Source organism: Tachypleus tridentatus, chromosome 13, assembly GCF_004210375.1.
Source record: "Tachypleus tridentatus isolate NWPU-2018 chromosome 13, ASM421037v1, whole genome shotgun sequence".
In the NCBI taxonomy this organism is placed as follows: domain Eukaryota; kingdom Metazoa; phylum Arthropoda; class Merostomata; order Xiphosura; family Limulidae; genus Tachypleus; species Tachypleus tridentatus.
Window position 1 is genome coordinate 197,647,711 of NC_134837.1, and position 25,892 is coordinate 197,673,602.

Here is a 25,892-nt window from a genome sequence, read left to right on the forward strand (position 1 = left end):
ATTTATTGAGGTAAGTTAAAGTTAACTCAGGTAAAATAAATAATATAATAATAACATACTGTGAGGTGCACACACAAGTTGCTTGCAGGTAATGCAATTTGACAGCATAATGTGAGCTCCATGTTCCCAAAGTGATTGATTACTTATAATGGCATGAACAGTTTTTAAACACTGTTCAAAGAGCAACAAAACAATACGTATACATAAATATTTTACTAGAAATTGAAAGCTACTTGGGATAAACAAATATCACTGTGTTAAAATTTTAAAGTCATTCTAGAATGAAAAAAAAAGTAAATTAGATTTATTTCAATATATTTGGTGGTTAAGAGATAGGTCAAGCCGAGAGTTGTGGATAGAGAAAATATAAAGTTTTACTCAAAACAAACATTTGAAATTTACTTTGAAGGTTTTTTGTTTTAGAAAATTACACAAGTCAAATCTGAGATTATTGAGATGGAGAAAAGCAACATGAAAATTACTTTGCATTTTGACTTGATATATTCGAACAATTACTTTTAGTTTACTAAAAATACCTACCTAAAAAATAGTTTTTGTATGTGAAAGGCTTGTAATGTTTACTGAAAGACTGCCAAATTTTATGAAGATATACATACTATAAAGAAAGTTAGTATTATAAAAACTATAACTTTAAATGAGTGCAAAGTGGTCATGTGGTCAGTCAATTCAACAGAGCCTGTATAGAGGTAATACTATCTAATAAACATAAAAATTGTTACAGCACTATCATTATTTACAAACAAGCTTTCATAAATTTAGCCTCTGTACAAAGGATTGTCTTTAGGACAATTTTCACAATAATACATTATCTTTGCCCCTTCAAAACACATCCAATAATGCTTTTAAACTCTTCTTTCTTAGCATGGGCTTTGGAAGAACACTATTTCTGTTTCATAAATGCCAACCAGAAAATACACACAAATACAATAAAATTTAGGACCATGCAAAATTTATTCGAGAGAAGACCCTCACTTGAGTGCTGTCACAACAGAACTGACTCCAATCAAATGCATTTGTCTCAATGGCCTCCAGAATATGTGTTGGCAGCACTAGCAAACATACTCTTGGACATACATACATCCAGTGGAATTGAATGAGTTAAAATACTTTCTTGGTAAACATAATCCACAAATGTATCTTTAAAACTGTATTAATTACAACATACCATAGTGTATTAATTTCACATTTATTACCATCAATAACTCTCTCTAAACACATCACTATAACAGTTAATCTCTTTAACTGATTAGAATGGCTAAACTCACCCTCGCCTTGTCAATGTCAAGACGACGGCCCACAGTTTTCATTATCTGACAGAGACATTCCAGATCTTCAGCTGTGTCCTTAACACCCTGCCTCTTCTTCTTTGCAAGCAGTTGCTGGATACACTGGTGCAAAATGGCCTCATGTAAAAGGCCTTGCTTCCCAAGTTCACCAATAAACTTAATGTTTCCAAGCATCTTGTGCTTGGCAATACCTCGCTGCTCTTCTTCTTCTGGAGTAAGTGGTCCATCTCTTTTGTCAAAGGCTTACCAAAAATAACAAAACTGTCTGCATTAAATTCAAGTAGTAGGGAAAAGATCAAATAGTTTCCATTCATGAAACTGCTCACTTTTAGTAATATTTCCAACTGATTAGAATTTTTTTTGTAAATCTCAGCACAACGAACAACCTTTTAATTTTATATCAGCTAAATTCCTTACACTACAGATTTTGTATAAACTATGTAGATTAAAATATGTTAATTAGAAATTTAGATACATAATTTCCTTACCTAAATACAAGAGTACATTCAATTCTTTAAGTTTATTAACCCTCTCTCATCCTGGGTAGCCTTTACTGTATATCACACAAAGTTTTGTGTCTCAGATTCAAAATTTCATTAACTACTTTATGTTCATGTTATACCAGGTAAAACAGCATAAACTCTTAGCTAATAATCCATATTTTAATAGTATATATATTTTAACTTCATAATTTTATAAAAGTAATATTTTTAAAAATCCTGAATTTCCCCTATTGTGACATCATCCCTATTTTATCCACCATTCCTCAAAAATGTATGAAATTAAGTGTAAATTACTCTAAGATTTTCACTGTTCAGACAAATCAATTTTTATATCCATGAATTCTACTGGATCAGAGATGTTGAAGAGAAAATCAGAACTCTCCTGCTATAGCTGTTTCACATTTTCTCTTTTAGATATTATTAAAAGTTCTTTAATGTTTTAAATTCTATATTTTCTATAATTATAGAAATCAAGGTTTTCATATCATATGATGTGTTGTATTATGTCAATTTCAGTAATAATACAACTTTGGTTCCCAAAGTAATAACAATGGTTAACTTGGATGAATTTATAACTGCTCTTCTTTGCACAGTTAAAAACCCAGAAAATTTACTTTTAGTAAATCTTGTCCTTGCTTTTCATGTTATTAATCCATGTTCTTTGGTACATTAGTTAACTGATCAAAAAGTATTTAGTGCATTACTACTATTAGTAAAAGATAGGCTTAAGTCTCACTGATAATCAACAGCAAGAAATGTTTGGGTAAGGATTCTTTATGTTTATTCTTTATTATTATTATTATTATAATAAAAGTAAAATATAAAAAGAGGAATCCGATTAGTTTAGTTAAGATTAGATTGAATAAAATAATGTAATAAAAATATTTCACAATGCATAAACATAAACAGCTTATAGCTGCTTGTGTGTATTGTTAACTTGACAGTTTAAGTTGCACGTGCTCCGAGTGACTTGTAACAGCACAGATTAGTTAAACTCAGTACAAAGGACAATGAAAATGATAATAAAATTTAATTATAAATGAATGTAGTTTCATGTTACAATCTGAAGTCATTGTAGAAAATAAAAAGGGTAATTTAGATTTATTTCATTTGTTTGGTGGTTACAAGATTGGTCAAATTAACCAGATCCCATTTTGAGATAAGGTAGAGAAAATAACAGAAAAAATATATTATACTGAAAAAACGTTTGAATATATTTAGGAGGTTTTAGGGATTACAAAAAGGAAATTTGAGATTTTTGAGATGAGAAAAAATATTTATAAACTTAACATGAATATTAACTTGAGTATTGACTCATTCAAAAGAAATACTCAAAACACTGATTGAAAAAAACCTTTTAGTTTATTAAAAATATTTCACCAAAACAATTTTTGTATGTGAAAGACTTGTAATGTAACTGTAAGACTGCCAAATATATATATATATATATATACACACACACACTTCACCCACAAGTCTAGACAAGGCTTAGCATAGTGTGCATGCATGAGCATAGAATATCGTCACATAGATACGTATTCAAAATCAATGTTTTTCCATGTATTTCTCATTTACTTTCTAAATTTAAAGAAATATACATATTCCTATTTAAGTAAATAGTAATATGTATATATAGATACACATGTAACATACAGTAGCCAAAATAATATACTTTTGTAGGCCAACACATAGTTGCTTATTGAATTTGTGTTACTCTAATTGCCTAAAACAGAGGTAAATTTAAAGCCACATTATATCACATTCTAAACTTGACAACTTTAAAAAACTTTAAAAAAAGAGGGTAGGAAATTTTAAGTATGTGCTTAAATGACACTATACACATATACTGCAAAATATGACAGACATCAAATAGATAAGCAGTAGTACTGAAACCCCTGTAATGTAAATAGATCATTCCAATGTTTATTGGACCAGCAACTTTAAACCATGTAATAAATGTTTCACACATTCTATGAGCAATTTTATTACACTTGAAAGCTTCTTTTGTAAGTACTGTAGAAAACATGAGCCACTTAGTCCAATGTTGTGTTCTTGGAGCAAGTGCATGTATGAATAACACTTTTCTGCTCTGCACGTGGGTTCCTGCTCTCAAGTGTGTCATTTATCATGGTATGCTGCACTCACACAGTCAGTGATTTGAACTTTATTTATGGTGGTATTAACTTTAGATTTTGAAAGTAAAATGAACAGAAAATTTATGGGATATGTTTGACAGTTGAAACTCTCATGGTACGTACTTTGAAACCTCGTAATTAAAAGATTCTAGAGATTATATATAATTGAAATATGAGATTCTTGAGACAAATGAAAGTAATTTTAATCTCAAAATCAAAAATCACTTTGCTCTCATACTAGTTTAAAACAACTGACAATTTCATGAGCAAGTATTAATAAAAAAAATACTTTGTTAAAAAAAAGTCTGACTTTTCGCATGAAAAAGCCCAATAATGTTTACTAAAAGTTACCAACTTTTGTAAAGGTACATTTAATATATTACAGGTTACTGGTATGTAAACTCTAACAAATACAAATGGTTATGAGATTGGTCCGATGGATCTAGGCAGCATCAGTAAAGTTATAAAGGGAAGGGGGAGACAGGGGGCGTGATTATTTAGTACGTAAAACCCAATAAAGAGCTCAGTTGGTGCTATTGAGTCAAATTATTGGGTGCTAACAGTAAATATAGGAATTGTAGTGAACATCAAAGCTTTAAGAAAATCTAGTTCTACTGAATTACAAACACAATTAAAATTTTTAAGTACCTGATGAAAACGTATAAAAATAGTAAACATTGTAGAAAACAACCAATGTCAAGTAATTTCAAACTGAAAATAAGTGGAGAAAGGAAAGTTTACAATACCCATACAGACAAAAAGACTGCTTTTTCAAGTGGAACACAGAATACAGATGTCAATTTTATATAATGCAAAGCAAGACATATCTCATTTTAAGAGATAACAAATAAACCACACTTGAGATGATGGTTGAACTTCCATCCTCAAATGCAGTCATGCCAAATGTTACAAGTAACAAAGGAAAAGTAAAAGTACTTTTTGAATCAACAAACTTCAGGAAAAACAAAATCAGCACCAGCACCACAAATATGGATGTAAAGAAATGTGAAAATTCAAAACACTGAAAAAATAACCATTTCTGGTAGCAGCTAGAACCTTCCACTATCAGAATAAATGGATGAATAAACCAAACAAACTGAAAAACAAAAATGTTTCCAAAATCCACAACTGTAAAAAACACAAAAGAAAGACCTCCATTATAAAACCCTGAACAATACACTTTACAGGTGTAACTCAGTGAAAATTCTGATTTCTTCATTTTTTTAATTACTGGGAGCTGTATTCTCTATTAAAATTTTATCCATTCTGGTACCATTTGCATTTCTTTCTTGAAAATTAAAAGTTTACCTCAGCCACTTTACACTATCAATGTGAATACAATAAAAATCATATCAATGACCAGAAAAGTGTAGTGGGCTCTAGACAAAATACAAAAGTACACCAGAAACAGATATATTAAATAAACTTAGGATTTTTTACTGATTCTACCAAACTTTTACTTTCCAGAAATAATAGCTATACAACTCAAAACAAGTTATTCATGTTTGTTAAAAATTTATAATCATAAGAAATACTAATATTTAATATTGTGTGTTAACCATAACATATTTACAAGTATCAAATTACAGCACTTAAATGAATCATCTCTCAATGCAATTAATGTGGTTTCATCAGTATTAAAAAATCTTAGAAATTGTAAAATATAGTCATGTGGCTGATATTACTCATAATACAAGAGACTATGTATAAAAAAAAAAATTTATAAGCTATGTATCAATAATTATACCTCACAGAATCTATGTGAAAAAGATAAAAATGCATTTCAGTACAATATCGAATTACCTTCAGAAGCCTTCCTACGATTCTCAAATTCATCTTGACACTTGGCTAGGAGTAGTCGTCGAAAAGTCTGAAATGCAAAGTTCTACATGAAATTTTTAGTTTTTTCTTTAATATCTATAAAAGCAACTCCACACACTCATTAACATGCTGCTTTTCAAAAGATTTGAACAGCAAATGCTTCTTTTCACTAAAGATTTCATTTAAATCCAAAAATACTTGCTGTACACTATAATACCACTGTTATAAAATTAATTTTCAAAAATAAATTATAGTTGTATTTCAACTGTTTCTTCCAAAATGCTGTAAAACCAACATTTTTTTGTTAATGGAATGATTATCTAAGTTTTTTCATAGCATTTGCAATGACAGCAACATACTGGTCTGTTAATAAAAACATTTACCTGGAACCAAACAACAAGATTTTGTTTGTTTTTTAAATTTTTCCCAAAGCTATACGAGGGCTATCTGTGCTAGTTGTCCATAATTTAGCAGTGTAAACCTAGAAAAAAAGCAACTAGTCACCACCACCCACTGCCAACCCTTAGACTGCTCTTTTACCAACAAATAGTGGGATTGATTCTCATGTTATAATGCCTCCACAGCTGAAAAAACGAGCATGTTTTTGGTGTGATAGGGATTCAAACCTGTGACCCTCAAATTATGAGACAAGTCCCCTAACCACCAGGCAATGCCAAGCTGAAACAATGAAATCCCAAGCCTGATTTCCTCCAGAACAAAAGACTGGGGCTCTCATATAAAGTAAGCCAAGTGTGGTTGGAACTGAAGACAAGTGTAGTAGATTCACCCAAAATATGTACTTGCTTAGTTCAAATTCTAATTACAGAAAAGGAAAAGTATGATCAGTGAACTTTGAAAAGACAACATGAGTCATGAAGAGAGAATTCAAAGTTAACTGTAAGGAAAAAGAACTACAGAAGAGCTTTTGCATGCTCAAGAGGGCTACAAGTCATTTCTTTATCCAGTGACACTTCCAACTGTCAATGTATAATATCAAATTTGTAATGCAATTTGGTTACCAAAATATTTTCACTGAGAAAATAAGAAGTATTCAAACAAAACTTTAAGTAAAAGCAGCAAATATACATACATGTTTCAGTATCCCATAGCATTCTCATATAGTTTTGTTTTATTTAGTTGAATTATTACAAACTGAATTTATCGAATATGATTACTGTACACTATACACAACTACATTTAAATGTACTCAAAAATGTACAAATAACAGTTCATTATAAAGAAATATAAATGAACAAGTTACACAATGATGTCACATGGAATACTTACATTTCCAGAAAAGCTAGAATTACTTGGAGGATCAAAATTTGGGGCTTCTTCACATAATTTACGACATAGGAGAGCATACATAGAACTATACTTCGGCTCATCTAATGCTTTGTCAAAGATCTAAATCAAATATTTATATTCACAGTTAAACACACATTGTGCAAGAAAAGAAAATAATTTAATTTTGTTTTTCTTTCATCACTGCCTCTACACCATACAATTATACAGTTACCAGGAACTTGAAAATATTTAATTTTATTCATCTTCTATACATAAATAACCTAAAGTTCATTGTATACATTAAAGAACACGTTGAAGAAATAAACTAACGCATGACCGTATCTTGCTTTTAAACATATCACTAAAAAAAACTTCTAAAGATTATTATATATAAGCACATTAAAAGTATATTTATTAACTTTGCCGTGATGGGTCACAAGTCAAAAACCTTGCCACTGCACTTTTGTCTTGCATTCAAAATTTTATTGAACTACTATTTTATTACTTTGTGAATAAGTTTGGATTCAAATTTTAGATTATAATTCAAATTTTAGTATTATAAATTAGTTATTTTTTTAATTTAAAAGTAGATATTAAAGAAACACCTAAAAATTGATTGATATTGTGGTATGTTGAATGCATCACTGGTTGAAATTAGATGTTTGTAATGTCAAAATACAAAATCTATAGTTTCACACAAATTAGCAACTTAAGTTACCAATATTTGCAAGCTAGAATATAAAATAAGAGCCTCATATATTTCCTATATGCCCAGTTGTTACTTGTTTAGCCCCACTCGCCTCTTTCTATTTTTGGAATTAGTCCCTTAAATGCACTTGCTTCAATATATTATGTAAATAACCAATTGAAAGCTCAGAACATCCCCAGTCACTTACTCAGCCATTTTTCTGAAAGATTATAGAAATAATATTTGAGATTTGGGGGACAAAGAATAGTTGTTAATCATAACATGAAAATCACTTTGCACTCAGACTAGTAATGAAACAGACTTTATACTTTGACAAATAAATCTTTAATTAAAGTACTTCATTCAAAATTTGAATTTTTGAGTGGAAGAAACTTGCAACCTTTGCTAAACATCTACCAAATTTTGTGAAAGTACACATACTGTATCAAAAGTTATAATAAATATTTAACTTGTATATATTTTTTCAAGCCCATGCCGTGAAAGGGTTATGTCATATGTCTAATTAGTTTTAAAACTTGTTTTACAGGATTTCAAGCACTCCATGGCCAAACAATTGAGGGCTTAGTTCTAACTGGTTTAAGAAAAACCTGGGAAATTTAAAAACATTTATTTTAGAGGGTTTTTTTGCACCAGACAACCATTATCATAAACTTACCAATTTTTAAAAAAATATATAGCAAGAAAAAAAAACGTTTTTCTGCAAAACCAAGTCCTCAGAACTGGTTATCATTGCTTACTTCATATACAATAATCCTTAAAACATAGTTAATGAATTTTATAATAAACATATGTCAAGAGGAAATACTTAAATTCTGAACCTTCACTTTTTTGTATCATGTTATTCTTCTTTGCTCCGAACTGTCCTAATTACATTGTATCTCTACCCAATACAATATGGATTTGTCACCAATTACACAATTATATTACAGTTAGTACTAAGACATATTATAAATCTCCAACCCTAAAGCTTTTTGCTTTACTTAGACAAACTAGAAAATCAAAGTCAAAAACAGTAGTTCAATAAAATTTTAAATGCAGGTCAACAAATGATATGACATTGTAAGAAAATGTATGAATAAAAACAAACTTTTCAGATATTTCATTCTCACTTTTCAAAATCTGATTATTAATATTCCAAACTGAAAATTTTGAATGCACAAAAAGACAGAAAATGGACAGAAGATACAAAGAATACGTTTATACATATTTCAGCTAAATATACATATTTTCTCACCAGAAGAATAATTCCTTTCAGTATCTGAGTAGTGTCGAGGCCAATGCTGAGCAGCTCCTCACTCAGCTTAAAGAACTTCTCTGGGGTAAGCTTGTTAAGGATCCTGATCAGAAGAAGGAAGTTTCGGTAACTATTATGTTTTTTGTTTTTTTATGATAAAGTGTTACCAAACTACAATTACGTTTAAAATAAAAGACTGTAGGATGAAGCATCAAACAGCACTTTAATTTTACAGTGTAAAAAGTTAACTCTTAACTTGTCAATTTTAATATTTTGTGCATGTTTTTTTCAAAACTATTTTATATGAAGCAGCAGCAATGCAAAAAAGGAATCCTAAGCATGTTGACACTTTATTTTAACACTATGAATTCACTGCCCATCAGCATTTCAAGGCAATTTTAATACTGATAAATTGTCAGCTACCTTAGTTATATTAGGGAAGCTGTTAAATGAGTTTTCAGTGGTCAGCAATGCTTCTAGAGAAAACTTTTATAAAATGTTTGCTTACACTCAAGATTAACAGATGTTCACTATTCAACACATATTAAAATGGTGTCAGAACTTGAAGCTAACAGATTGTGTGTGCATCCCGTAGGTAAGATTTAATCTCTTTTCCGGATGTGTCAATGTTTTTGGGAGTTACATAAAAAATTTAAATAAACTTACTATATATGAATAAACTTGACAAAGTACATAGTTAGTAATCTATTTTAATATTATACAAGTTTTAAGCCATTAAATTTAAAATACAATTAAAAAAAAACAACTAAATTTTCCCTAATGTAAGAATTGACAATTGCTCTCTAGGTATCCCCTCTTATTTCCAAAAACTATGAAATTCAACATACATTACTCATTATAACGTTACCACTCAGGTAAAAAAAAAAAAACTATTATAGCCTTCAAATTGATCAGCTTGCAGAGCTTCACAGTACACTCATGTGAAGTGGCAAGGCATTGTTGTCATTTTCCATCAGCTCATCAGAGCACAAATATGGTTCGGACTAGCCTTACAATGTATTAGAATTAGGCATCATTATAATATTTTCAGAGGAGAAAAGAACAATTTATAAAATAAGTAAGCTGTTTGTCAGTAACAATCTATAAAAAGGTTCGTGTCTGAAGAAACAAATTAGTAAATAAGAGATGTTACAAATAAATTTAACAGCTTCTAAAAGTTTGATTTAATGTTCAGAACAATCAAAATTCAGAAGTTGGAAATGAAGGTGATTTACACCTCATGAGCATAAAAAAACTGCTATTATTCTTAAATAGCTAGAATTAATCTAGGGCTAATATATTGATATTAATGTTTTATGAAAAATCTACGCAATCTAAAAATTATCAAACCATTGAGTAACGAAATATCAGTGTACAGTAACATGAACATCATAAATAAAAAAATTCTACTTGAATAATTGTTTTAAAACAAGTAATTAAGGTACTGACTGCTACATACCTTGACTTAAAACAAGTTTAACACGCAAATACATTTTTCATCACACCTGATAAAACATGGTAAAATATAACAATTACCCACGAACTCTGCGGAAAACGAGGTCATTTCTTTCTTCAGGGGTGATTGCATCTCGTTTAATGCTGCTTGGAGGTACCCATCGGCGAATGGCACTGGCGCCTACGCTTGTGGTTGATGGACGGGGGGGTTCGTCCCTGTGAATTATAAAACTTTTTAAGAACCCTTTTCTGCACAGTTCAATTTTCACAAATTTCAAGTAAGAGAGACATTGAATGGTTTTACATTTTTCTGGCCAATAGACTCAACTTGTTTTAAAACCTAGCAATGGATAACCTGAAGACTGCCACTATGAAACAAGGGAACAACAGTTTGTAATAACAGTAAAATTGATTTACTGCTGCAAGTTATTGATGATCTTTGAAGAAATTACACATACAGACAGCTTAAGTTCACCTTCTTGAAAGAAAACCAAATGTACATCTTTTAATATTTTCACAGTTTAGATGTAATTAACCAAATAAAATTATGTTGGCCTTTTATATCAATCTAATATCTTCTTAAACAAGTGATCAAGTAGCATTCAAACAAAAACTTCAACTGACCCTTTAGCTATGGTGTAAAAGTTGTTCACCTGCATTCAAAATTTTACCGAAATACTATTTAATGAATGTCTGTCAATAAGTATGTTATCAAAGTTTAAAGTTTAGATTATAATTTAAACTTTAGTATTAGATACAAGTTAATTTCTTAATGTAAAAATATATATTAAAAGAACACATCTTAATATCTATTTTTGTAAGTCACTTGGTATGTTGAATGCAGCACTGGCTAAAAATTAGATGTTTGTGATTTCAAAATACCAAGTTATAGTTTTGTACAAATTAGGAACTCAAATTACCAATATTGACTAGGTATAACATAAGAACATCATATCTTTTTATTTTGCTGAGATATGGCTTGTGTTCTGAATCAAGCAGTGGCCCTGTTCACTTCTTTCCATTTTTTTTAGAAATAGTCCCTTCCATACACTCATTTCAATAATATTCCAAATTCAATACTATTAAAAACATAATATGAAACCTAGAACATGGTAGATTTTGAAATCTTTCACAAGCACTCTACAACAAAATTTTAGAACCAGGTTTATTGCAGGCTTCAACCAAAACATTTAGTACATTTACCAAAGGGTCAATTTATAATACTTATTTATGGGTAAGTCTATATTCATTAATCATGGTATAGAGATAAATTTTCCAGTCAATATTTTAAAAATAAATAACCACTTTTAACAAAAAAGCACAGCTCTTTCAAAGATGAACTATCTTACCTTCCTCCCGAGCACTGAGATGCACCCCCTGGCCCTCTATGGCTGTCCGTTGTTACGCTTGTAATCACCTTCAAAAGTAACAAACTGTAAAAACCTGTATTTTGTGTCCAAATGTACCAGCCAATCTTCTTATAACATTCCTAAAAACAGAAAGGTCAAATTTCAAAAATTTACTTAAATAATAGCAGTGCAAGTCTGAGAAAATCTTACTGTTTTTCACTACATTACTTGCACTGCTGTCTCCTGACAAGATATTTCAAGTGCTGATTTTGACAAAATCTAAAAATTAAAATAGGTTTTAAAAGGTGTTTTCTTGACCACATTTCAGTTCTCCTATACCCATGCCTAGTGGTTTAGAATGTTACATTTTACATGTTACAGTTTGACATTAATGACAAAAAATTATACCAACCTGCATTTAGTGAAAATCAATAACAAAATAACTAGAATATTATACTAGAAAACCTTTCAACAGAAGTTTAGGTTCAATGCTACTACAATTCCTATTTTTGCAAAGAAAGAGTAAGGAAGTATACAGAAATCCTAGGTTTATTACTCAGACTTTCACTGTTATGAAGGAGTTATAATCTAACGTTCAAAGTTTAGAAATATTTAGTATGTTGATGTTAGTTTACTGAATATTAGCTTGGTTTGTGACTTGTTACATTATTCAAGTGTACTGCTATGACTTACAGTTTACTGAATAAAGACAGCCAGCATGAGTTATATTTTGTTTGTTTTTTCTTGGCAGAGGGACAAAGTTTAATTGTTGGTTCATTACAGGTTCAACCAGTAAAAATTAAATTTCTTCAGCATTTACTTTTATAGCAAAACTATTTAAACATAATATTGTTGAACATGTGCAGCAGTAATTCTGCTTTTAGAAAAACAAATAATTAAATTTTAAAATAATGAAATAAGCTTAAGGGTAACGAAGTTTTATATTAGTGTATGTAAAGGTAAATTACTTGGTACACAATCATACATCTGAGAGACCAGTGCTCTTCCTACAAAGTAAGAGAACCCAGTCCCAAGCAAGTAAGTTACACTTTAACAATCTTTTCCATTTAATAATAACTTCAAACCTACATGGCATAATAAAATCCAACATATCTGGCTGTCAATTAATAAAATATTCTGGCTGATAAAACAAGTACAATACAATAAGCACAACCAGTAACTGAACAAAGATGGCCCATGGATGACAAAATGACCACTAATGGCTGGTCACCAATTTAATGAATCAAAGTATTAAAAACTACATCTTGCTTGGGTTTCAAAACCCAGGTTACTGGGATCACACTAGAAGTCAGGGTGTTATCTAAACAGCTAATTCTTCTCCTGACTATTATAGAAATACATCTTAATTCAGTCTTTCCAGTGCACCAATTGCAAAACTTAAGTTACAAGTCTAAAGAATTATCAGCAAAAGGAATCTCCTCAATCACTGCTAAAATTGGCTACAAAAAAAAAATTTCAAATTCAAGAATACTACTTAAATGTAATCAATCAATCCTTCAAAAACTTCAGATGTAGTAATATTTTTAATTGATGAATGAATCAGAAATTTAACTTAAGTATGTAAAAAATCAGTTCCATAAAACATGGCTTTTGTTCATTTAACTGTCAAAACAATTATTTCTGGAAAAATAGCTTATGTTCAATGCCACTATAATGCATTATGAATAAAAATAAAAACAGTTTATGTTACTTATTTTATAAACTGATATGTAACAAAATATGTTTTAGGCAGAATTATTTTTATCTTTCATTTTAACAATTACTAACTTAAAACATCAACTTTTAAAAATTGTCAAAAGTGTTAACTTATATCAAACTCTCTTAACCTGAAGATGACCTAGGAAGGTTAAAATACTGTTCCCTGCTTACCAATAAAAGTTACAATAACCATACCAACCATTCTGAGATACATTTTTAAACAGTAATTTTCTAACTTTGTAATTTACAACAAATATAAAAGGTACCATCTAACTTTTCAAATACTTCTTGCACATTCACCCTTAAAACCCATTCTTTATCAATAATGAAGTCAGGAAATGCTTTCATGAATTCTACAAAAGCACTGGCCTCCAACACTACTGACAACAACTCACTCCTTATGTCAATCACCTTGTTAGTTTCATTAGTGGAGCCTGGTATATCTTTCTAGAATTCAAAATTTGTGTTCTCTCATCCTGCTATCGTCAGAACACAACATGAAGAAATAAGAGGCCTTTAACCACCACTCTCTAGGATACCCTTGTAAACTTCACTATGATAATTTCTTTCCTCTCTCAAGCTAAATGAAGTTAGGAGACCTTAATCGACCTCTACAGTCATTACAGTAATATCCCTCCAAACCTTTTCTGACAAGTCAATATCTGCTCTTAGGTAAAACAAAAACTATACATAGTATTCCAAGTGAGTCCTAAGTAGTGATTTATATAGATAATTACCTTTCCCAACTTGTAAACAGTAAGTCCATAAGCACTCCCTACAACTGTTAAATTTACTACTTCTAGCAAAGTACTTCATAAGTAGCTTGAAATGATTTGTCTGCCACTACACAAAATCCCCTTTCCTTCATCACACTGTTATATAAATTTTCATCCACAAACATATGATCCAACTGAATACATACAGCATTAATACCTCTTAATAATAAATTCCTAAAAACATATAAATTTTCGCTTACTATAATTAAAAGTAACTTGCCAAACTTACACCAAGTATTCCAAGTTATTCTGAAATATCTCAATATCCTCAATACAGTTTGAATACCTGTTTAATTCTACAAATAAGCTAGCTTTGCAATTATCAATATTATTACTGTAAGTAAAAAAAGCAACAGCTCAGATGCTAAACTGGAAATGTTAACTGATCACCTATATACGATCAGTGATTAGTGTTCAGTAAACCAATTAGTCAACTAATCACAATTAATTTCAATTATTAATTATTTTGGTTATTCCAACAATCTACTAATCATTTCACTACAGTTGCGTCCTGTATCTACACAGCACAGGGATATATATGTCCCAGCAGCAGTGAATGAATTAACTAAAATTTGGATAAAAAACAAAAGTTGTGAAAATAGTTAAACTAACAAAATATTTCTGATTATTTACTGTTTGCAATTATTCCAATAAAGCCTAGAAAAAAAATGCTTTGTTTCCTTTTACATGTTACAAAAATAGATTAGGTGAGTGAAGTACTGGGCTGACTGGATTTTGTCTTTCTATCTTTCACTTTACTTGTACTTTCAACTTTCAATACCTGGTAGCAATGGATATAGTACTTCTAGTCTGCAATAGGAGGAGGATACCTAACTGTGTACAAGCAGAAAAATGTACTACATCCAGCTATAACCAACACCAGATCTGCTGGGACCTGACCTTCAGCAGATGGTAAAAACTGCAAACTCTGTGGCAGTGGGCATTTGCCATCCAGTCTACAATAGGAAGAGGGGCATCAGCCACCCCACATAAGGACTTAGTTAAACTGAATCATCTTCAACTAATACTGGACCCAGTGGAAAAGTACATCTAAAGGATGGTAAGTAGGAAAAACATCTCAGTCTGAGGGGCAAACTGTAATTATAGATACATATTCAACCAAAACCTCACAGCATTCGGAACTGTACAAGAGGCCTACAGTAGAAAGCATACCATACCATCACTAACAATTATAATCATGACTGGTGCATTTCAAAGAAAAGAAAAACAACTAGACCCACTAGAAATGTACTCTGGAAGATGGTAGGAAGGAGGAATATCAAGTTAAAAAAGTGGTTTGTCAGATACACAGACAGGAATACAGCAGTGCTACAACCAAAACCCAGTGGCATCTGGAATGGAACATCAGGGTCATAGTTGGAATTGCTACATTATTTTGATACCTGCAGAACATCATCACTGTATTCTTAACTATGTAGTACAATTCACCACTCAGGAGGACAGATGTAGATGTACCCTACTGACAAGGTATACTGATTAGGACTCCCATTTTCCACAACAGGGAAAAACATACTGGATAGACTAGAGGACTACAACAAAGAGAGTGCTTCTCATCTCGGCTCTGTGGCATTCAGTCGTCCTACTGTAGACCTGATATACAGATCCAGATACTTCCAGGCTTTGACTGAATGACTGTTGACTTGGTGGTTCTACTTCTCAAAATAGGATGTCATGGTCACCTATTGCACTCTTTCCCACGTTAACCCATGAGTGTACAGTCCATGATAAACATATTTATAAAACAAAAACAACTAGAGAAAATTACTAACATCCCACCACTGGTATGCATAACCCAAACCTGCAATGTAATAGTTTAGGGACAGATAACAATAGAATGAAGACACATACCTAATACCTTGTAGCATCTGGAATTACACATCAGTTCGGTGGTAAGAAGGACTGTCACGTATATGACTTCGAGCATAATCACATGATGGACAGAGTAGATTCTCAAAAAAAAAAAAAATCCTAGCCAGGCACTACTTGCCACAAAGTGGGATCCACAATATACTAGCCAAAACAATTCCAAAACATAAAAATTTAAATAAATAGCAGAGAAAAGCTAAGTCTGTAGTAATAAAGAAAGACATTAACAAAGCTGCAAGCACATAACACATCTGTACAGTACTAATGCAAATCAAGAAGAGGCTGAATGCAAATGACAAGAGTTTGCTGATTGCTAGGGGGATTGTGTCATGCTCCTACTAGTGGAAGGCTGCTGCATGGTCATTTGCCATAAGCTGAAGATGGAAGGCTTGTGGCACAGGTTGATAATATGCACCAATAGAGAGCAGTACCAATCACAAAAAGCTATTTTGTATCAGTATATTGCAATTATGTTTGTTTGGCATTATGCATGAAACTACATAATTTGGAGATTGGGTTCAATTTACACTGCTATTAAACCTGCTCACCCCATCTTTGATATTTTAAAGCTGTCTGTCACTATCACTAGTTTGAACTCCTGACAAGAGAGAAGGCAACTGTCTGACACTACCATCTCCAACACCAGGTTTATAGAAAGGTAGGACAACAATCTGGCACCAGGCATCAGGAAAAATATTCTCCTGCCAGATCCAGTTAAAAGAGAAGCAGGAGATAGATGGTGCACATTTTGTAGTGTACATCATCAGGTCTGACCAATGTACTACCAGACCAATGAAGGGCCAGTTTGAGTTCCACCAGTGTAAAAAGACAATAAGCTTGAAAAGAAAGAGGTGATCGCTCTGCCGAAGTCTTGATGGTTAGGAAGGTGGAGGATGAAGCAGAAGTGCTAGATACCTAGCAAAAGCTTTCACCTAGAGTATCAGCTACTTCCTGGCCATCAGAGAGCAAGATCGAGGGGGAGGTCAGAATTATATTGCCCAATGACCTTTCAAATCTTGTCCCATGTGACTTTGGAACTGGTGGTAGAAGATAAGCTGGTTGTGAACTTAATCCAAGAATCCTTCCGGCTTTGACGTCTTACCCACCAAACATGTGCACAGGCCTACTGTAAAGCGATGAGATGCGAGAGTGTGGAATACCTATGAAAAGTATCTCGGGCCCATTTTTGAGCCTTCCATGCCATGTGGCAGGCAGGATTCCATCAAGGATGAGGATATCGTGAAAAACATGTCGAGGCTTTAGGAATACATTGAGCAGCTGCCTATATAATACAATCAACTACTGCTGCCACACAGTCATCTATTGATAGCAGGATAAAGTTCTGCGAGAGCAGTACTTGAAGGCCAGTTGGCTTGACCCAACTTCCACAGGGGTATGTAGGTGGGGCATCATTGACCACGGCCAGTCTCTCCAAAAATTATAAGAAAATGATCAGTGCATCATGGATTATTGTCAATCCTCCATGAAAAGTGAGAGAATAGCAAAGGGGAGCAAACTGAGAGATCGATAGCTGTAAAGAACTGACTAGGTGCGTAAAAATAAGTATATGAACCAGTACTGAAAGGAGAAAGGTAGTGATCAGAGAGCATTTGCTCTATAGAGTAACCCCTCCCATCAGTATCAGCACTGCCCCCGAGGAGATGATGTCCATTAAAGTCCCCCAGGATTAAAAAGGGAGACAACAACTGTTTTATGAGAGCATCAAGGGCTGATTGATCGTAGGTCTCTCCAGGCAACAGGTAGAAAGAAAAACAGTGATGGTATGACCCAAGGAAACATGGACGGCTATAGCCTCCAAGGGTGTGTCGAGTGGCAAAGACAAGGTGTCACCCCTCCATGCATTCATCCATCACACAGTCTGTCATTTCTGTACAAAGAAAACTGCCAAAAGATGACTGTATTGGCAGGTTTCAGAAATGTTTCCTGCAAGGAAAGACATACAGGATGGAAGGAAACAATCAATGCTTTGATGCTATCCAGATTATAACAAACCTCAACAGTTCCATTGTATCAAGGTAGCCATTTTTATTAATGTGTAGGCAAATTGGGTGGACAGCCCTTCTGTTTATGACATCTTTTTTCTTTATTGTCTTTATTCATGGGAAGTCTGTCAACCTCCAAGGATCCTGTCCTGGGTCAATTGGGCAGGTCTTTGTTGTTGGAAGAGGATTCCAGTGACTGAGGATGTAAATGAATGATCATTTTGCATCTTGGGGTGGGAGAAGATGTATCTGAAGAAATGCCCATACCCAGAACCAAAGGAAGAGGATCTTGAGGTTTGCTGGAATGTATGTAAGGGACAGAGTTGGGTGTTAACTTTGATTCACCAACTTTTTTAACCATGGAGGTCAAAAGTTTTCATCTGGTTTGAGAACAATTCTTTTGGAGGCACAGAGAGATCTGTCTGCTCTCCCACTGTAGTGGTGAAACAAAGTACAGCAGCATACATCTGAGATGAAGTGGTGGACAGCAACTTTCAAGCTTCAGGGGTAAGTAATGTTTTGAATTCTCTTCAAATGCTGCACCTTTTTTTTTTCTTCCAACCATTTAGGACAAGAATGAAAGTAGGATGGGCAAGAGCCATTGCAATTAACGCAATGAGGGTCTGTTTCAAACTCACTGGCATCATGGTCCTTGCCACTGCAACGAGCACACATCAAGGAACCACAACAAGATGTCTTCTAGTGACCGAATCGATGGCACTGAAAACATCTCAAAGGGTTTGGAATGTATGGCTACACCCTGCAATTATGATAGCCTGCCTTGATGGTGGCAGGTGGACATGGTGATGTAAATGTCAAAATGTGGGCACTGGTCTGTATCATAATTCTATCTTTGCAAGTGGAGATATGCTTCACTGCAGACACTCCTTGTAGAGAAACCAGCAAGAATCTCTGACTTGGGGATGTTCTAAAAAAACCCTTTTAACAATAACTCTTCATGACGAATTCAACATAGCTCAAAGCATAACCTCAATAGATATGTCTCCAATTGCCTTTGAATGCAAGAGGAGTTCACTGTGTTGAGATGTGAATGTTTCCACCAACATGTCACCAGAGCAAGGCTTCTTTACTGACTTTGGAGAGCCAGCATGTCTCTCTTGTCCCTTCTGAATGAAAAAGAGAGACATCTGCTCTAAAGGTTTGTCTGAAAGAGAATGTAATATAGGAAAATGAGGTACAGGTGTTAGAGATGTTGAAGATTGCTGCTCAGAATCTTCAAGATGTGGTAGCTTACCTATGGACTGTTTTTCACTATTTTATTTAAGTTTTATATTTGGAGGATCCATAATGAAAAAAGAATATTTCAGTGCCAACTGACCCCACCCACCATGGAGCCTGATGAGAAGATGCACTATAATGCCAACAAGGACACTGCAGCAATGCCAGGGTTTCACGAGCACTTTACCCAAACACCAGCATCAAGTAAAATGTTCACAACACCTGTTGAGAACATCCGACACTGGTACTTGGTTGACCCAAGCCCAAGTGAACCAGCCAACTGACCCTAGGGGATCCACACCCTAAGGCTGCCCATCTACAGGAATTTAAGGCCAAAGTGGTATGTTGGGGTTGGACCCCTCAACCACCAGGATCCTCTCCTCACTTTTCACGGGTCATCACACACAGCAAACACATGGGTGGATGTTTAAATACCAGAGGAGGTAAACTGAAAGAACAGAACCTTCCCTGGGAGGTCCCCTCACCATGTACAAGAATCCACACCAAAGAGGATATTTGTTTATCAGAGTTAGTGTTGCTTAAGACGTCTGCAAGTCTCATACCACACTCATTATAAAACTGATTTTTCATTACACAGAAGTCAGAATTCTCCTGAGAAATGTTCTCAAACCACTGAAGTCTCAAATAAATGAAAATGCAATCAATATAACTATGTTATGACTTTTTACAAATATTTTCAAAACAGGAATCCTGTTTTTTCCACATTATAGATTATTGTAACTAATTTTAAAATATGAAATGCATGATATTAACTTTATTTTGATAGCAATCAAATTTGTAAAATAAAAATACAAGCTTATAAAAACCTCTGGATAGCAAGCTGACTGATCTCATAATTTACGAAAGATAATGTTAAATTATGTATTTAGTGTAGAATTAATCCAAAATATCATTATAGTGGTAATTGTTTTTTTTCAGGTAAAATATACTAAAAATGTAGTTACATCATTATTTATAATTATGACCCTGTATACAGCTAACTTTTAAAAAGTTAACTAGTCCCATACCATTTTAAAAATGAAACACTACTGTAACTAGTGTGGAAAAATCAAATACTGTTGCTACTTAACACAGTAATATTATATGAATACACTTTATGGTTTTATTCTTATTTATTCCCTTGTGGTTTTCAAACTTTCTAAGATAAAGTTATAGCCATCAAAAATTTAGTTTTACAAAATAAGATATTCTAATTTCTATGTTGTTTGATTTCAAATTTAGGGTACTTAAAGAATATATAAAAAAAATTAGGTTTTCACTCATTCGTCTAGTATAGAAAAACGAGTCATATTTATTCGTGTTCCTTCACTGGCTAGTTGTAACACTTAAGGCCCCAACGATGTAAACTACGAGTGGGTGGTACATTCTGTTCAATGTATTAAATATTTAAACAGCTTTTATTTATCAAGTTTTAAAAACAATGAGAAAGTGATAATTATATATATATAAAATACCACATATTACTGTAAATTATACAGATGTACAAACAGAGTGCATCAGGGCTACAATAATAACTTATTTTTATTAGAGAGACCAGTATTAAGTCACGTTATTAAAGAAATATCCTAGAACCAGTTAGATGCTTTGATATGGGTTTAACAATATTACCATACTGCACCTGTAACTATATTATGCAATGTACAACCATTTTACTTTTTGGTCTCTCTAACCCTTTCCACACAAGTTGCAGGTCAAAGGGCACATTATCTCCTTTTCAAAGTTTTATGCAACTACTATTTTATTAATCTATGTCACTAAGTTTAGTATCAAACTGTAAATAATACAAATTTTAGTATTATACATTAGTTAATTTCTTAATTCAAATAATAAAAAACCACCTAAATGATTTTTGTGCATCACATATGTTGAATTCAACACTGGTTGAAATTAGACATTTGTGATGTCCAAATACAAAATCTAGTTTCCTAAAAATTAAGAATTCAAATTACCAACATTGACAAGCTAGAATATAAAATAAAAAACATTTTCTATTTGCAGAGATATCACTCATGTTCTGGATCAAACACAGTAGCTCTGCCTAACTCTTCCCATTTTGGGAAACACTTCCTCTTAAATAATTACTGCTGTCTAAAATACGTGAATAACCAATTGAAATTTCGGAATGTTCTTCTAGTGGCTTTCTTAACCATTTTCAAGAAACTTGTTTTTTGATATGACTTCAAGTTGATAAGTTGAGTATTTAGATATTTACACATTGTTTTAGGCTCATTTATGCTTGATAACTTATAATGGAAATCTACAGTATCAATATTGTAGTTTGATTTTTTTTGGTTATTCCAAATGTACATATAAAATCTAAACAATTTTGTTTCACATCTTCCAAGTACAAAAATTAATAAAGCTTAGCAACCTATGTGAAGCAGCAAACTAGTATAAAGATCATAAATAGGAGATGGGATTGATATATTTATTATTTTATGTTTTAATAAAAATATGTCATTTACAAATATTAATAACTTGTATACATGTGTAATATATTACAACTCAAATCCAACTGTATTATAAACTGGTAACCCACTAAAACACAACCAAGACAGGTCAACTTGAAACTATTGGATAGAGTAATATGAGGGCATTGTAACCTCTAATCTAAGCTAACCATGCCTGAAAGATCAATATAACAATGTTATGGCATTTAAGCTATTTACATTAAACACTTACATTTAAGTTATAATTTGTAGTCATCTTAAAAAGAAAAAAAGCATAATTTATATTTATTTCCTAATTTTTTGGGGCAGTTTAGAAATTGGTCAAATCTACCCAACCCTTACCCTGACAGTAAAAATAACAGAAAATATTTTCTTCTTTAAATCATCTGAAAGGTTATACATGTGAGAATTTATAATTTTCTGATACATAAAACTAATTTTAATCTTGAATGAAAATTATTTTCTATGTTAGATAAGAAACGTCAAAAGAAAAAAGACAAGAAAAACTACTTAAAAAACCTTAAGAGACATTTTTAAAAACCTGAATTTTTATGCACAAAAGCACTGTCACATTTACTGATAATCTGTCACATTCAAGTCATGGCATGAAAACTATAACAAACACAAATAGTTATGAGGTTTCAGCATGGACTGAGCCCATGCTAACAGAATTATTATTAAAATATACCTAAATGGCACACTACTCATTTCAAGCTTCCAAAGACAAGCTACTATAACCTCTTCTGTTCCACACCTGCTTTAACTACACAGTGACAGATTATGTTAGCTATATATAACAAAGGTAGGTCCAATTAAACTTGATTATAAACTATAATTTTTGATATTAACAACTATATTTGAAGAAGCAATTACTTAGATATATTTTGTTTTACTTAAATTTATACACGTATAATAATTCCACATATTTTCTTCTCTGCTACAGTCTTATATTTGATTTAATGTTTTTTAAATATATAAATAATAATTACAACAACAGAGGGAACTTGTTCAAAACTGAATGGCAACAATGTTTTTACATATGCACAGTTAAGGGGAAATGTGAATTCCATTATTTTAATCCTTCACCTTTGATGGTTGCCATCACAATAAAACTCAGTAATGCCCAGATAACCAGTTTTGTAAAGGTTTGTTAAAGATCATGTTAGGTCTGTTATGAAACCCATTATTTTGAGCCCACTAATGATCCTTTTGGCAAGCTCACACAACTGGTGGATACTAATAACCGATACTTTAGTTTCAACTGGCCTAGACTAGTAATGTACAAAAACAGTAACATGTAATTTTTCAATTGTAATGTTCTACATAGATATCAAACAGATATCAGGCAGTGATTTATATGAGCCCGTGTTCCACTAATACTTAAAAATATAGCTGAACTTAAAGTCTAAACTTATACTGAGTTTTTTTTTAATCAAATATGCAAAATAGTCTACATGAGAAGACTTAAGTCTAAATTTTTTATAGCAATTAAAAAATAAAAACTACATTACTCAATTTTTTAAATGTAGGAGTGTTCAGATAAAAATAATTATTAAAAAATCCATTCATTACCAATAACCCTTCCTCTAAACACAGTTCTACAATGTATAGTTATCCTTTGCCTGAACCCAGTTCTACTAGATATGTCAGAATACACACCCTATTCAAATTTCTTTCTATAATCATCCCTCCTCTGAAACTAGTTCAACTTGGTACACCAGCCCCATTCAGATTTGTCTCTATGATCAACATTCCTCTGAAACCAGCTCTAATAGGTACATCAGTCCTATTCAGATTTGTCTCTGTAATCACCCTTCCACTGAAACCACCTCTACTACGACATCAGTCCTATTCAGATTTGTCTTAGTTAAGTACATTAGTCCTAATCAGATTTATCTTTATAATCACCCTTCCTCTGAAGCTAGCTCTACTACATACATCAGTCCTATTCAGAGTTGTCTCTATAATCAACCTTCCTCTGAAACTAGTTCTACTAGGTACATCAATCCTATTCAGATTTATCTGTCTACAATAGGCCATTACAATTTCCTTTCAAGAAATACTAAAATAATACTTGATTTGGTTGTTTTCACAACAAAACAAGATGTGTGAAGTACTTGAAGCTCCATGTTAAATAATACACTGAGATATTAATCTTTATAGGCATCTACAAAAACATTTCAATATTTGTACCAGTTAGTAATGCTGGATGTGTGCACAAACAAACCACCAACTCTACATGAAATTGGTTATAAATTGAAATAATTTATATATGATGAAACTCATGGCATTCTATAAGACATTCTGAAAGGAAATAAAAAGGAATTTATGAATGACTTATACAAGGCAACAGAAGGGTAGTGGAAATCACTACATACTTTTGTCATTTCACACCCATTTATAGTATATAAAGTATTGTATTTAGTAAGCCAGTTACTAATTACTAACAATATAGCAACATAACTCCTTCCACAACGTGTTAGCATATTCACAAAAACATGTTGTATAATAAGAGAGAGAAGAAGCAATTAAAACTATATTACCCTGAAAGTCATGCCTAATTTACTTATCACTTCTAGAACAGCTTCTTGCATCATTACAATCTAATTTATTATAAAATAAAAATGGTGTGTTCTATGTTTACAATTAGACCACTCTCGTGAGTCATTTCATGTACATTTTTTTAGTGCATGTACAGTAGTCTAGTAATACGTATCATTTAAATTATTTTGGTTTTTGAAATACTTTACGAGTCATTGCACACATTTGAATAGGATAAGTACAGGGCATATATACTTAACCATTTACTACTAATTACTACAGCTACACTGAACCTACTCCATAAAGCCAATGTTTTTTGTTTTTTTCAGGTAACTGATCAAAACTCTACCTAATATTTGAAATAAATCAAACTGAGGCCTAGTAACCTGTACGAATTAACTCTCTCATTAGTATGTCTAAAAAATGTATAAATAAAATTTGTTTTACTACAAAAAAGGAACAGAACACTGTTCCAATGGTTTGACTTCGAGAAAAATGTCTCTATACTGTTACTCATTAAAATAACTTATTTTTCATCCGTTTTTAAGCATTGCCATTTACTTTCTCAAATTTTTTTGCCAGTAAACACCTCGTTTGAAATGAAAGTCCATACAGACTCTGTAGAATTAGAAATAGTGAAAGATGTTTTATAAGCATACAATTCCGCAATAAACAATTACTTATACTATATTTCTAAGATTTTAAACGTAAATATGTCTTAAATTGGTAAGTGTAGTTTAAGATGTGAAGCTCATTCCAAAATGGCTACGAACGGCGTAACTAACGAGTAACGTTGCTTAAGCCTAAATACAGTAAGTGATATAATTGTACATAAAAACTATTCACTACGTTTTCCTTTACATTATTTAATCCAATCGTATTATTAATTTACGAAAAATAGTAATTATTATATTTTGCCAAAAATAAAACAGAAAGCTTGACCAAATATTATCAATTGACATCAAGATACATAAAGCACCTCACATTCATACCTCTCTTACCTTCTTACCAATAAGCTCCCTCAACCACGGCTTTGTTTCGGGAAGCTAGACGTAAAATGTACACGACCGACCCACAATTCCATTTGACAGCAATAGAATCGCAATCAAATACACTCTCTTTCATAAAACTTGGAAAGAAAAAAGTTTTTATTGTATTTTATTCTATAGAAAACAAATCCATTCAAACTAAATCATACTTTCATCTTATTTGAAATATTTATATGATATTTAAAAGCGTATGTTTGTAAGGTATTTATTGCAACTGTTTGTTTGTTTTTTATTTGAGAGCTAGCTCATTAAATTGCCTGAAAAATATAGCTTAAAGTAGGCAAAGGTTTCGTGTCAGCTGATTCATGAAAGATTATTTTTGTTTAAAGAAAGTAAAAAAAAATTATTTAAACCCATAATTGTTCGCATAATATATTGTGTAAATATTTATTAAATAATTTAAAGCG

The 25,892-nt window shown here is 32.1% G+C and overlaps 1 protein-coding gene across 7 annotated transcripts in view; it reads right to left on the reverse strand.

Moving 5' to 3' along the window:
• Window positions 1-25,576, reverse strand: part of NAT1 (N-acetyltransferase 1) — a 62,113-nt gene extending 36,537 nt beyond the window's left edge. For 2 of the 7 annotated variants that reach the window (XM_076479540.1, XM_076479537.1), the window contains exons 1-7: window positions 25,438-25,576; window positions 11,801-11,940; window positions 10,533-10,667; window positions 8,997-9,099; window positions 7,054-7,173; window positions 5,749-5,815; window positions 1,287-1,549 (exon numbers count right to left, since the gene is read on the reverse strand). In XM_076479540.1, coding sequence (XP_076335655.1) covers window positions 1,287-1,549; window positions 5,749-5,815; window positions 7,054-7,134 — 411 coding nt within the window. In that variant the 5' untranslated portion in view covers window positions 7,135-7,173; window positions 8,997-9,099; window positions 10,533-10,667; window positions 11,801-11,940; window positions 25,438-25,576. Of the gene's footprint in view, window positions 1-1,286; window positions 1,550-5,748; window positions 5,816-7,053; window positions 7,174-8,996; window positions 9,100-10,532; window positions 10,668-11,800; window positions 11,941-25,428 lie in introns of all 7 variants that reach the window. The other 5 variants (XM_076479541.1, XM_076479538.1, XM_076479534.1 and 2 more) reach the window with 4 other exon arrangements.
• Window positions 25,577-25,892: the final 316 nt, after the last annotated feature.